This window comes from Azolla caroliniana, unplaced genomic scaffold (assembly GCF_043228905.1).
Source record: "Azolla caroliniana isolate FFs.n. ecotype wild unplaced genomic scaffold, voAzoCaro1.0.p SCAF_5, whole genome shotgun sequence".
Taxonomy (NCBI): domain Eukaryota; kingdom Viridiplantae; phylum Streptophyta; class Polypodiopsida; order Salviniales; family Salviniaceae; genus Azolla; species Azolla caroliniana.
Window position 1 is genome coordinate 16647918 of NW_028230440.1, and position 13773 is coordinate 16661690.

At 39.3% G+C, this 13773-nt stretch overlaps 1 protein-coding gene across 1 annotated transcript; it reads left to right on the forward strand.

The window, feature by feature from the left end:
* Nucleotides 1-5201: 5201 nt before the first annotated feature.
* LOC147864236 (signal peptidase complex subunit 3A-like) lies at nucleotides 5202-9404 on the forward strand. Its single transcript, XM_087320074.1, has 6 exons — nucleotides 5202-5388; nucleotides 6182-6229; nucleotides 8328-8390; nucleotides 8494-8547; nucleotides 8630-8716; nucleotides 8823-9404. The coding sequence occupies exons 1-6, from the start codon at nucleotides 5263-5265 to the stop codon at nucleotides 8946-8948; spliced, it is 504 nt and encodes a 167-aa protein (XP_087176200.1). The 5' UTR covers nucleotides 5202-5262; the 3' UTR covers nucleotides 8949-9404.
* Nucleotides 9405-13773: the final 4369 nt, after the last annotated feature.

The following is a 13773-nucleotide window of genomic DNA, read 5'->3' on the forward strand; positions in this document are numbered from 1 at the left end:
GCCATAACGAAGAAAAAACTCAAGGGGCCGGGAACCTGCAACTTGTCGTTGCTCCCTACAAAACCATTGCGATCGCCACAGACAAGTCCTTGTCCTTCACAGGAACTACGAAGCAAGGACAACCTTCCCGGTTCTTGGAGGAGGAAGTCATGACCTTCAAGGATTTGCCCGCTGAGTCCTACAAGCTCGGTGTAATTTTACAACACGGCACGGTGTACGAGCTAATCGACTTTCTCGCTCGCCTCCAGGTTGTTGCCGCGGCACGCATGGATCAAGACCATGTTGAACAAACAGATGGTCCAGCGGGCATTAGCAAACGAGCTCGAATCGGACGAGGAGTCGCAGCTACCAGACCCCAACATGGCCTTGGTCGAGGTTTACCATGAATTGGAGAAACCAACCCGCGCTGCGAAAGACATGGTCGTCGACAACAAACAAGCGTGCATACAAGCCAAATTGCCAACGGAGTTATGGTAGACCTCGGAAAACTGCTTGACCAAGCTTCAACAACGGCTCCAAGCCAAATTGCCCACGGAGTTATGGTAGACCTTGTCGGCTTACCACCCCCCGCTTCCAATCTCGTCAAAATATCTAGATTCTACACAAACGGACGACACCAACACTCCCACATTGATGGATGTGTCCACTCAAACCGAAGAACTAACCAACTTGACCACGATCACGTTAACGGTCATCGTCCCAACCCGCAACTACGATGAAGAGCTCGCGGCCCAAATGGCGATTGTTGAGAAGGCCAAGGAGTGATACGAAATAGCCAAAGCTGAAGCGAACCAATTCCGGGCACAAGCCACAGTGTGAGGCCGAACTCCAACAATTGCTAGAGGCACGGACGACCCAACTCTAGGACGTAGAGAAGAACGTTGTCGCGACTCTCAAGGCCGTGTAGGACCTTGCATCAGCAAAGTTAGCGGAAGCGGAGGAAGAGTATCAAAAGACATCTCGCCAAAAACCTGAAGAAATTGACTCCTTGTAGAGCAAACTCTCGGAACTCCAGGTCCGCTCCAATCGGCACATTCACCTGTTAGACGAAACCAAGGAAGCAGCAAGACGTAGTAGCAGAGTCCCTTCTTCAGCTACAAATCTCCGCGACCCTAGAACTCAAACGACAACAAAACCGTTATATGCAGGAGTTCGCCGACAATTCAGACTGTCTCCTCTAGCGCTACGACTAACATACGAAGGAGATGGAGGTAAATCTTGCCAACGTTACCACGTCGTGCAAGATCCTCAAAGTCAAATTCCAACAGGACACGGCGAAGGCCAAGGAGGACTAGACACCCTCCGTGTCAAATACGAAATGGGCAAAACCCAAATCAAGGCAATAGTGGCAAAACACCAGTTTAAACTGAGTCGCAAAGTCAAAGAGGCACTCGCTCGAGCCTGGAATGAATGGGCGGCTCAACCAGCCAAATTACAAGTCTTTTGAGCAGACGCCGAAAATCGGAGAAAAGAGGGTCGCGATTTCTACAAGATGGATGAGAACAACATTAAGATCCTCCGCGAAGACCTCATCGAGGAATTCCACGCCCTAGTACAAACACACACCACGACAATCAGACACCTCCTCGAGGAATTCAACGACGATCAGACATTGCTAAGACTGGAATCGGAAGCCTATGAACGCAAGCGCATCCAAGGTAAAAATGAAGCAACAATAGCCGAACAAACATCAACAAGCCCCAAGACCGAGGAAGCAGCCCAGGAGCAGAAAAAAGAACAGGAAATACGACTGAGAGTAGACACCGAACAAGGCATTGAACAGGCCACAGAACTCCAACAGGAGGCGCCAACTCCAACATCCACGCCGGTCACTCAAGATCAACAACTCGACGTAACGAGCGAGTTACACGCCGACATATGGCCAACTAGAGAGCCATCCCAAACCCTGACGCAACCACCTACCCTTGTGAGTACCAAGCCAACGGCCGAAGAGGCGACCAATCTCCAAACCAAGTCATCACAACACCCAGAGGACATCCTTGCATTTTTGGAAGAAGATTGAAAGTACCATAGTAATGTTTTGGCTTCTTATCTTTTCGATTTTAACCTTTTGCAAGTTTCGGAGTTTGGTTTGACGTGCGAAGCCATTGTCCCACGGGCGTGCCAGGTGTTATCCATGGGACAAAGGGCATGAAGTGTGAAATTCATCTAAAGAAACGAGTAGGTAAAGTAGGTGAAAAGACCAAGCATGAAGGGGTAGATAAAGGAAATACGCATAGCCATGAATGGAGGCAAAAAACGGGACATCGCGCCGAGAGGAAACGAAAACTATAAAAAGCGAGTAGCAACAATAGGAAGGGCGGGGGGAAAAAAGAGAGGTGTTTATATATCTTTAAGAGAGGGAAATACTCCTATTATACTAGGGAGAGAGAATTTTTATATGTATGTCTATTGTTTTCCTGTTAAAGGGAGTGAATAGAAATTTCGGCCGTGAGCCGTGTAATCGTTTACGCAATAATCTTATAATACACAATTGTGGGTCTATCTTTCGTGTCATTAAACATTCATCTTTACTGCTGGGTTTTCTGTCCAAGTTATACGTATAAGTTGTAAGACTGGTTGTGGTCGGCCATTCTCATAGACGATCTGCCTATTCGGCCCTATTTTCCTTCCTACATAACCAAGCTTCCTTGACTCAATTACCTAGGAAGTAATCGAAGGTGTATCTCCGAAGAAGAGATAACACATACCAGGTTCTCCTTTTCTTTCTCCATAAATCCCTCTGGTTGGTGTATGTAGATTTCTTCCTCTAAATCTCCATGCAAGAAGGCAATTTGAACATTTAACTACTCAAGTTCTAGGTTCATGCTGGCCACAATGCTCAACACCGTCCGTATCAATGCCATCTTTACTACCGGGGCAAATATTTCATCGAAATCTACACCCTTCTTCTATTGAAAGCCTTTTACGACAATTCGGGCTTTGTATCTAGGTGGATTCCCGCCATCTCCCGACTTCAATTTGTATACCCACTTATTTCGGAGTGCCCTTTTCCCTTTCGACAACTCGGTCAACTCATACGTGTGGTTCTCATGCAAGGAATTCATTTTGTCTTGGATGGCACTCAACCGCTTTCGGCTGTGGGTATCGCTCTTTGCTTCCTCGAAGCTTTCCGACTCCCCCTCATTGGTTAACAACACATAGGCTCTCTCTCAAAGGGTATCTTCTGCCTCCATTCGAAGCAGTTGGCTCCTGTTCGGCCTCTTTAGTCGGCTCTTCATCCGAGTCGGATTCGAAACCTCGTTCAACCAACTGTCTCCTTTCAACCGGTTGCTCTTGTTTCTTAGTCGGCCCTCAGATGCCGATATGCCACTTCTTTGTCGAACCACACCCTTTATGGTATGTCACCTTCCAGTGGTACCAAGGGAGACCTATTTATTATGTAAATGATCATCATCAACACCTTAACCTAGTATAGCTTCGGCAATTTAGCATGTGCTAACATACATCAGACCCTTTCCATGATAATATGGTTCATTCTCTCGGCTAGCCCATTCAACTTCGGCGTCTTTGGCACTGTGTACTCAAGCCGAATACCTTGAGATTGGCAGTACTCCTCAAATTGCCCTTGGTATTCTCCTCCGTTGTCTGTCCGGATCGCCTTCAACTTCCGTCCGGTTTCTCTCTCAACTCTTGCTTGAAACTCCTTGAACAAGCTCAACACTTGATCCTTCTTCTTCAACACATAAGCCCACAACTTACGACTATGATCGTCAATAAAGGTAGTAAGAAGTCCAAGAGGTGAGTTTGCCATGACAAACGTAATGGTAAATACAAAGGAAGCAATGATCATGAAAACATGATAATGGGGGTGTGGTGGCATCAAATATCACGAATGGATTAGGCCCAATATAGACTTTGGTTGTAATGGTATGTACACATGTGTATGTGTATGTTTTTAGCTATAAGAGTATGTACACATGTGCATGTGTATGTGGGCGTATGTATGTATGCAGGTATGTATGTACGTATGTATGTGTGTGCGTGTAGAGGGCAAACTCCCTTTAAGGATATTCTTGTAATTTTAGATAATCAATACAAGTGCTAAATCGACTTTATTTGTGTGTAATTGTTTGTTTTTCGTAATCGGTCTTGTCACGAGCTCTAGGTAAGAGTTCTTTGTCACTTTGCGTGTGTCTGATTCGGGTTAAGTTTGTTTGTTCATTGAGATCATGCATATTTCATGCTTTTTTACATATGAGCTATTTAGGTGTTTAGGTTTAGGTCCAAGAGGATGAATGCTCACATCTCCTGTCTTCCGTAAGAGTTCTGATTCATAAACAAACTTTGACACACACTAGTGGTGCTAAAACATGAAAGGAAATCCCTTATGTGGACAAAGTAGTCCATCAAGCACTTAGCTATGTTGACAAAGACGTCAATTCTTAGAAACTATTAAGAAAAAATAGTATCGTGTTAAATAAAGAAGGTTGTAGTCCTATTTACGGCTATTCAGTATATATGAAAATTATATTTATGGTTATAACCTTAACAAGAAGTGGGGCTATTATCCGTGGACGTTGTAACCAGGAAATCATTTAATGATGATATTCTATGAATATGGTAACAAAAAGCACAAGTTGTTTAACGTTCTAGGAAGGCATTGTAAGTCTATTGAAACAAAAAGCATTTCATGGTTTCGGGTTTTTGTTTTGTTTAACAAATATGAAGCATATACATGTACATGTACATATCCATATACATATATACATATACATATACATATACATATATCGAGAATTAACATTTTTCCAAGAAGAGAGAGAATGAATAGAATAGAACATAGTACGTAATATACTCGAATGCATTGGCACCCATTCTTTTCCATACGAATGAAAACGAATGCATAAGTTTATCAACACATTCTTATGTTTTTTTTTTTTTTATACACTTTTTACCTTAAAATTTTTTACCTTATAATAAATAAAGAATACAAAATTAAGGTATTTACCATACATATCGAGGGGGGTTTACCACACGAGAATGTTTAAACCATTCTCAACTGCGAATGCACGTATGGTACGTATGGTTCATACTTATGGAATAGAATGAAAAATTTCAATAATGAATGACTTTTTCCTTCTGTCAAGTCATTATTTGCACCCCTTCCTCTGTTCTTCCTTTCTTCACGAAAATAAAACAGAGGAAAACTGAAGGAAGCCAACACAGAATAAAGCAGAGCACAGAAGAAGAAGAAAGAAGAAGAAGAAGAAAGAAGAAGAAGGCAAGACAAGACAGAGGATGCATTCCTTTCTCTACAGGCTCAATGCTGTCCTCACCTTCTCTGTGTTGGCCCTCGGCGCCATCTGCTTCTCTGCTTCCATGACTGATATCATCCACACTTCCAATCCAACTGTCGATATCAAGGTAAAAAAAAACCCCATTTCCTTCTTCTCCTCTGCTTCTGAAGACTTTTTGATTTTTTTTTCTCATCGATCTAGATTGCTTTGACTACTTCTGTGTGTATTTTTGTACATGGGTTTCGGATGAATCCGTCAGATCCGAAACCTTGTGGCGCATGTCACGATCTCAAAAAATTTACGGCTTCCATTGTAAATTAGCTACCTTTTTTTCCTCAACAGTGTTTCTTCTCTGCATAGTGCATTGCGATAACTTTTATGTGTATTTTTCATACATGGATTTCTTATGAACTGTGGCTATACTTTCGTAAATTAGACTTTTATTTCTGTTAACATTATCCTTTTAGCTTATTGCAGAGAACATGAAGTAAAGTTTGGGTTTGATAAACGTCACGTCCTTAATTTCAGTAAACTGGAATTAGCTTTCTGCATGTTTAAGCATCATTAATTGCTGGAAGATGAAGTAGGATTTGGATTCTGTGTAAGGAACATCTTTTGGAGAAAGCATCCTGTTTTAGAAGTTTATCTAATCATCACTTAGCATTTACCCTATTGCAGAAAACATAAAATTAGGGTATTGAGTTTGTAATCATCATCCTGCAGCTTTTTCAGAAATGTGAACCCATCCTTATAATACGCCGAAAAGCTAAAGAATGTGAACATGCTATGTGCAAAAGAATCTCAAAGTGACTATCTAATGATTGTCTTGCATCAAGGACATTCTTAATCACTTCTCGAATTGTGGCTTCAGCACACTTGCCATTATTGATTCCCTTCACTTTTCTTGATCTTGTGAGCAGGTTGTGAAGTTTGAAGGATTACGGAGGACGCATGGAGGGAATGATGAGGTGAATTGATTAATCTGTGTCTCAACTAGTACTTTTTTGAGATAATCATGAAAATGTCTGGTGTAACTTTTTCCTGCTGGGATGGGAACTCAAGGCATTATTAGAAAGTGTTCAATATGGAGTCAAGTGGGTATTTTTGTGTTAGATTTACATATTGGTTGATTCCATGTCTATTAGACTTCTCTATGGTTGCTTCAATTTCTATGTTAAATGAGGTTTCTATTCTTTTCTAGCTTATATTTGAGTTAAAAAACAGTGATACTTATCCACCATGACGATTGATGATTGTCATTTACTCTATAAAGGTAGAGCATATGTCCTGAAAGATAGGGTATTGCAATGTAAAGAATCCTGTGAGTCCTAAGAGGCAGCATTCAGGAGTTGACAAGACTATATATCTTATTTGAAAGAACATATACAGGTTCAGAATCTAACAATCAAGATGTTATAATAAATAGTAATAAAAGGCAAGTTGAAAGATTAAGAACAAAAGGGATTACTTCATTCGCATGAAATTACTGGAGAGGAATGGAATATTATGTCCATGCATTTTGTTGGATTACATAAAACATAAATGCACAACCATTATTTGGGTAAATGCTAAATTAGATTAACCAATTTATCAGGATCATGATTGATGATAACACATCATGATTGGCAAGGTCGTTTATTGGAAATGCATATCCATTAATGGTCTATTGGAAAATATAGCAACTGATAGGAATGTAAAGCTAGTAGTCATTTCTGAAGGGAGTATTCAGGAGGTTAGATGCCAAACATACCATCAATAGTGTCAAATCCTAAGATTAGTTGTGAGCAAGAAGGCAAACTAAATAGGGAAGCATATGTATCCAGAGAAAAGTTTGCATATAACAACAATCTTCCAATAAGATGCAATCCATTTATGCAACTGTTTCAGGGTTAACCATTGGGTACTTTTACAGTTGATCTGCAAAAGGAAAATCTTTTAGATACAAAGGATTGATTTCCTGGATATTTCTGAAGGGGAGTAATCAGGAGGTTAGATGCTAAATATACCATCAATACAGTGTCAAATCCTAAGATTAGTTGTGAGCAAGATGGCAAACTAAATAGGGAAGCATATGTATCCAGAGAAAAGTTTGCATATAACAACACTATTCCAATTAGATGCAATCCATTTATACAACTGTTTCAGGGTTAATCGTTGGGTACCGTTTACCGTTGATCTGCAAAAGGAAATTTTTTTAGCTACAAAGGATTGATGTCGTAGATATTTCTACCATAAGGCATACAAAGAAAACATCTACTGATTAGGTTAATCTACGATGATGTAGATTTATCTTCGAAGGAGGCACACAATCTTCCTTAGGAATGCCTGAACTATATAAAGAAACCATTTATAAGGGACAATTGTTACATAACATTGAAGTACATAGTTTAGTAGTATGGAAAGCACATGCTTTCATGATCATTAACATTCAGCTTGGGCCACATTGTTTGGATTCATATTGTTCATTATCGTATTGCATTTTCTATATATTAAAATTTAGAAATTTGTATGATCATAAGGTTTATTCCACAGCATTTGTTGTCTGGAGGGAGGTTGTACAGTGTATCATGGCTCTATTTTGAATCTTTCGGTAAGTGTTTGGGGGAATATTCTTTCCTAATCAGCTGAGTCCCATGCATTATAAGAGGGTCCCACTGCATTTGTTATCTGGAGGGAGGTTGTACAGTGTATTATGGCTCTATTTTGAAGCTTTGGATAAGTGTTTGGAAACATTTTCTTTCCTAATCAGCTGAGTCTCATGCATTATAATTTATAAGAGGACCTCACAGCATTTGTAATGTGGAGGGAGGTTGTACAGTTTATTATGGCTCTATTTGGAAGCTTCGGATAAGTGTTTGGGAAAATTTTCTTTCCTAATCAGCCAAGTCTCATGCATTATAAGAGGATACCGCAAAGATAGGAAAGTAACAGAACAGTATATAGATTGCTATCTGATTTTGTTCCCAAATTATCTTTAAAATCAGGTAGGAGTCTACTAGAGCAACGCACAAGTGTTGAAGTTTAACACACTACTGTTTGATAAAAAAATTCCATTTTTTTTGCCAGACTCGGATGTTACTAAATATATCGGCAGATTTGACGTCTTTGTTTACATGGAACACAAAACAGGTGCTCAAATGTATCCATGCATAAAAATATTCAAGTCCCTTTCATAAATCCTTTTCTGTTTTGAATGGATGTGTTATTGTAATACTCATTTTCCACTACACAGCTTTTTGTGTTCGTGGCTGCTGAATATGTAACTCCCAAGAATTCATGGAATCAGGTAAGGATAATCTTTTAAATCGCTGCTGTCGCTTTCATTTGATTTCAAGACAGTCCTCCCTGATGCTTTTGTATTGAAACAGATTTCATTGTGGGATAGCATCGTCACATCAAAAAAGGATGCAAAATTTAAGCTTCTCACTTACAACAAATATTCAATGATTGATCAAGTAGTGCTTTGAGGCTGTGGATTTGCAACGTTATTACTTCATTCTTTTCTTATTAAAGAGTATATATATATTTCTTACATTTGACACCAATATTTGTTTTTCTTAGGGAAATGATTTACGAGGTGCAGAGTTCAATCTTACAATGTATTGGCATGTCATGCCAAAAACGGGGAGGATGTTTGAGGGGAAGAGTTCTCTTGCCGGATTCCAGTTTCCGAGTACCTATTTTTAATAGATAGCAAAGGTTAGGTCAATGATCAATTATATATCTAGAAATATATGGACACTAGCATATTACCTCAAAGTTTGGGAATTCATGCTCATACCATGTTTCATCGACAACAAGTTGCTAATATCGCCATCTGAACTAAATTGTCTCAAGTAGAGATTTCTTTTTCCAGTTTTGTATTACAATCGGGGTTAAGATATTGAGCGAGTTTAGCATTTAGAAAGCGAGTGTGTTAGAGAAAAAAGATTCGTCATAGCAAATTTATCTACCACTGCCATCATTCCTTTATCACTAGTTTGTATATGGAGCCATACCATGTGCAACACTTCACAAGTTTCACCACTGTTTGTATTTTGTTGATACACAATCATATCAGCATTTTTTGTTAATCATGATTGTCCTTTTCTTAGAAGGAACTTATAATGAGCAATAGATGGAGACTTCTGTTTAAAAAACATATATTATCATATGGATTAGCTTTGAACAAATTCTAATCCTTTAAAATAAATAGGTGTATGTATTGAATCTCAAATATATATTGAGCTTTGTTGTCTTTCATTACTATAATGTAGCTCCAAACATTCTTATCATTCTTAAAATATTTTTTTATTATTATGACATGATTGTTGTATAACGTAGAAAGCTTATACGATTAAAAATATAGGCCCCAAGTAGAAAGCAATAGAACTGGTTGACCAGCATTTGGTTGGATTGAAGATCCTACTAGGTCAATTAAGGTCCAAACATTCTTATCATTCTCAAATTATTATGACATGATTGTTGTATAATTTGATTAAAGCAATGCCTGTTAACTATTCTCTCATATAATTGAATCCATCTGAAATCTTTTTTGCCTCTATCCATTTACTCATATACATAGTGGATCCAAAATCTTATTATGGTTCAAAGTTGTTCAATCATCAAGTTATTTAGTGGGACTAGATTTGTAATTGATAAATGAACTTCCATGAGAGATTCTTAGAAAGGCTTGACTCTATTGAATGTGAGTTGATGAGAATATAGAGGCGCCAAATGTCTCTTATTAGTGAAGATCCACAACCAAACATCATTAGAGCAAGGCACCTTCAACCCCTTTTGAAACATTTGAGGAGATCCCAAGAGGGAAGAATACAAGACAAACTCTAAGTAAGAACAGTATACCTACATTCCCCAAGTTCAATCTGACCTCCGGAATTTGTTGCACATCTTTCAACACAAGTTAGCACCCGGTTGAAGTTAACAAGCACACAGCTCCAATACTGACAATTCGGCATGCTCCTTCATTTCCCATCTTCACAAGACTGTGGTCTTCGATTGTGTATGATGAGAAGTATTTTCAATCGGGGGTAAAGTGGAACGACACTCCAAAGTCAATCACCCACGTGGTTTCATCGTTGACAAGGTGCACTTCATTCTACTCACTGATCAGTAGCAATTCTTCCTCACTTGTCGCGATAGTTGAGGTGCTTTTCTATCTGAAATCTTCTTTGGCTCCGCACCATTAGCTCCCCCTTTCTCTTTTTGGAAGTGTCAACAATTCTTCTGGAAGTGTTGGCAATTCTTCTGGAAGTGCCCAGGCTTCCCACGATAGAAGTAGGTAGGCCTCCCCCTAAACTTCGACCTCGTCCACGACTTTTCCCGGTTCTAGGGACTTCTATTCTAGCCTCTTCCCCAGTTCATGTCGCCTTCTGTGACTAAGGCCTTCGGGTCGGTTACAGATTCTCTGTCTTTCCAGCGAGCTTCCTCATTTAGCAAGCTCGACTTCACTATCTCTAGGGATAGATGTTTCCCGTCTGGTCCGGCATTGCCCAAAGTGACAATGAACGTCTCCCAACTGTCCAGAAGGGATCCTAGCAACAATAGCGCTAATACCTCGTCAACAAGAAGTACTTCTAGAGAGGTGGTTTGGTTGATCAATCCTTGGAAGGCATTCAGATGCTCTACCATGTTGGAACCATCGTGATACCAAAGTCTCAGAATCTTCCGAAATACTGAGACTCTATTGACAACATTTTTGTTCTCGAACATAATGTCGATCTTCTCCTAGAGGACATCCACCTTGGTCTCTTCGTTGAAGTTGTTATATAGACTCATGTCTATAAAACATCTAATGTAAGTTGCTGCCTTCAGATGCATGACTTCCCAAGTCGATGAATCAATCTTGTCAGGCTTGGTCTTACAGTATTGCACTGGCAACCATAAGTCTTTGTACACCAACATGTCTCGCATCTTCGACTTCCACATAGAGTAGTTGGAGTCGGTTAACTTGAACATTCCTCTGAGATGTCCATCCATCGTTCTGATGCCAATTTGTGAGGATCCAATCGGCTACAACCAGTTCGCACTAATGCATATGTGGGTGCAAAGATCAAAATAACAGAGAACATAATACGAAAGACTTAAGTACAGAGACATAGATATTTTACATGGAAAAATCTAAAAGGGAAAAACCACAGGAGGCCACAAACTCCAAACAATATTATTATGGTAGAAGGAAAAATACACAAGAGACTCTCAAGCAACAACCTTGAGCTCCTCTTTGTCAGACGACGGTTACAACAAAGTTATAACGCTCTCCTACTCTTAGTTACATAGGCCTCTCCATGTAATGAGTTGCCCTAGTTGTATTTATACTATTACAACTTTAAGGCTATTTACAAATTTGGCCCAAAATTAGTGCGACAAAACCTATTTACAAATATGGCCATTTCTGGATACTGATCCGGATACTGGTTCAGATCCGGTCTTTCTTCTTCCTCGAATCCAACTGATCCGGCTTGTGCTCGCTTCCCATCCGGAGGGACCTGTTTCACAACATAGAGTAAACTATCAATTAGCCGTGTTTATGTTATACTATGGGATTGTTAGCATTTCTGGCCATTGTTTTGGTGTGTAGATGGACCTTGGATGCCCAAATCTTTTTATTTTTTAATACAGTGTGAAAAGGGGTCACACTTAGATGTATTTACACATCTATACTCACTTTTGAAAGTGAGATAAAGGGGGGGAATGGGTATTTTTCTATTGCAGAAAAGAAAAGCGGGTATTGTAGACATTATACTCTCCTTCTTGGTCTGCTCCATCAACACTATTGTGTACACGATTGAATGCCAACATTTCAATAATGGCCCCCATAACCATGTGTTGTGAGTCTTTGGTGGTTGTTTTTGTGTCTTGTTAGTTGGGTTTAGTTGTTAGAGGAAATATGACATTCCTTTTTACATAGTGTGTAGGATCTATGTATCGACGGAGTTAATCTCTCCTTGATGTCATTTGCAGGGCTCGGACCGGCCTATACTCTTTTGATGGCGAATCAAGCAAAGATGGTTGTTGAACACCTTTGAGCCTCACACTCACTTAACAATTAAAAGATGCTTAAGAACAATATCTCTCCTCACTCACTCTCATAGACAATAGAAGCAACGAATATCTTTATTACCCGTCTTACTAAGAGTTCTAGTGTCACGAACCATGGCATCTAGCACCAACAAGGAAGAGAGATTAGTGTTTCTCTACTAAACACTATTAGTAATGTCTCGTAAGTTTAAAGATTATACGAAGAGAAGAGAGGAAGCTTGAGCTTACAAATGGAAGAACCCTTACAAAGACTCCATAGTGTGGTTTATATAGGTTTTACGTTTAGGGTCTGGCCCTTTCACATTTGGCTACCTATTGGCTTCCTTTTCCCTTGATTGTTTCCTACTACTTCCTCTTTGTAGTTCCTTTCGCCGTACAACGTCCTTGTTAATGCGCCCTTCTTCACAACCGATCATGATGCAATCCAAGTGCTTAACACATAGTACTCTAACTTGTTTATAGTAGAACTTTGGTGTACAAGTTTTACTTTGATAATGAATTATTTCTAGACTAGGTTCCGTGGTTTTTACCTTCTTGAGGGTTATCCACGTTAAAAATGTATCGTGCATAGTTTTCATTGTGTATCTTGTTGTTTTCTTTGAATAATTTTGCACAACGTAATCTTTGTCTCAAATAAGTGATAACGTGCTATTGAGATTCTAATCAAGTGGTATTGGAGTAGGATTTTAGCACTTTCTTATGGAGGCAAATTTTACCACAATGGTTTCCTTGAATGGCACAAACTATCACAAATGGAAATGTACGATGAAAGATCTTCTTTTTGTTAAAAATCTACACTTCCTTGTTTTTGCAACGACTAAACTTGCGAGCAAAACCACCGAGGAATGGTTTTTTGAGAACCAATAGATATGTGGTTTTATATCCGACAATGGATAGTAGATAATGTCGTAAACCATGTTGTGAATGAAATAGATGTCGAAGTTCTATGGAACAAACTCAAAACATTTATGCATCTAAGATAGGTAACAATAAATTGTTTTTGCGTAAACAAGTGATGCATTTAGTGTATAAAGAAGGTAATTCCATCTCTAATCACTTAAATGAATTTCAAGGATGTTTTGACAACTTTTTGGTATGGGAGTAAAATTGGATGATGAAATTCTTGCACTTTGGTTGTGAAACACCCTTCCTAATTCATGGGAAACTTTTAGGGTATATTTTCCTAATGCAACCTCGAACGGAATTGTGATTATGGAGTATGCAAAGAGCGGTGTGCTAAATGAAGAGATGTGATGAAGGACACAAGGGACATCACCACATTCAGAGGTCTTGATGGTTGACAAATGGAGTAAGCATACAAGCCAAGGTCAAAACAACCGAGGGAGGAGTAGGAGTAAATCAAAGCCCAAGTATAAAAGATTTAGAATGTCATTTTTGAGGTATAGTTTCAAATGGAAAAATGAAAACCACACATCTGGTGTTAAGCATGAGAAGAAAGGTAATGATGATA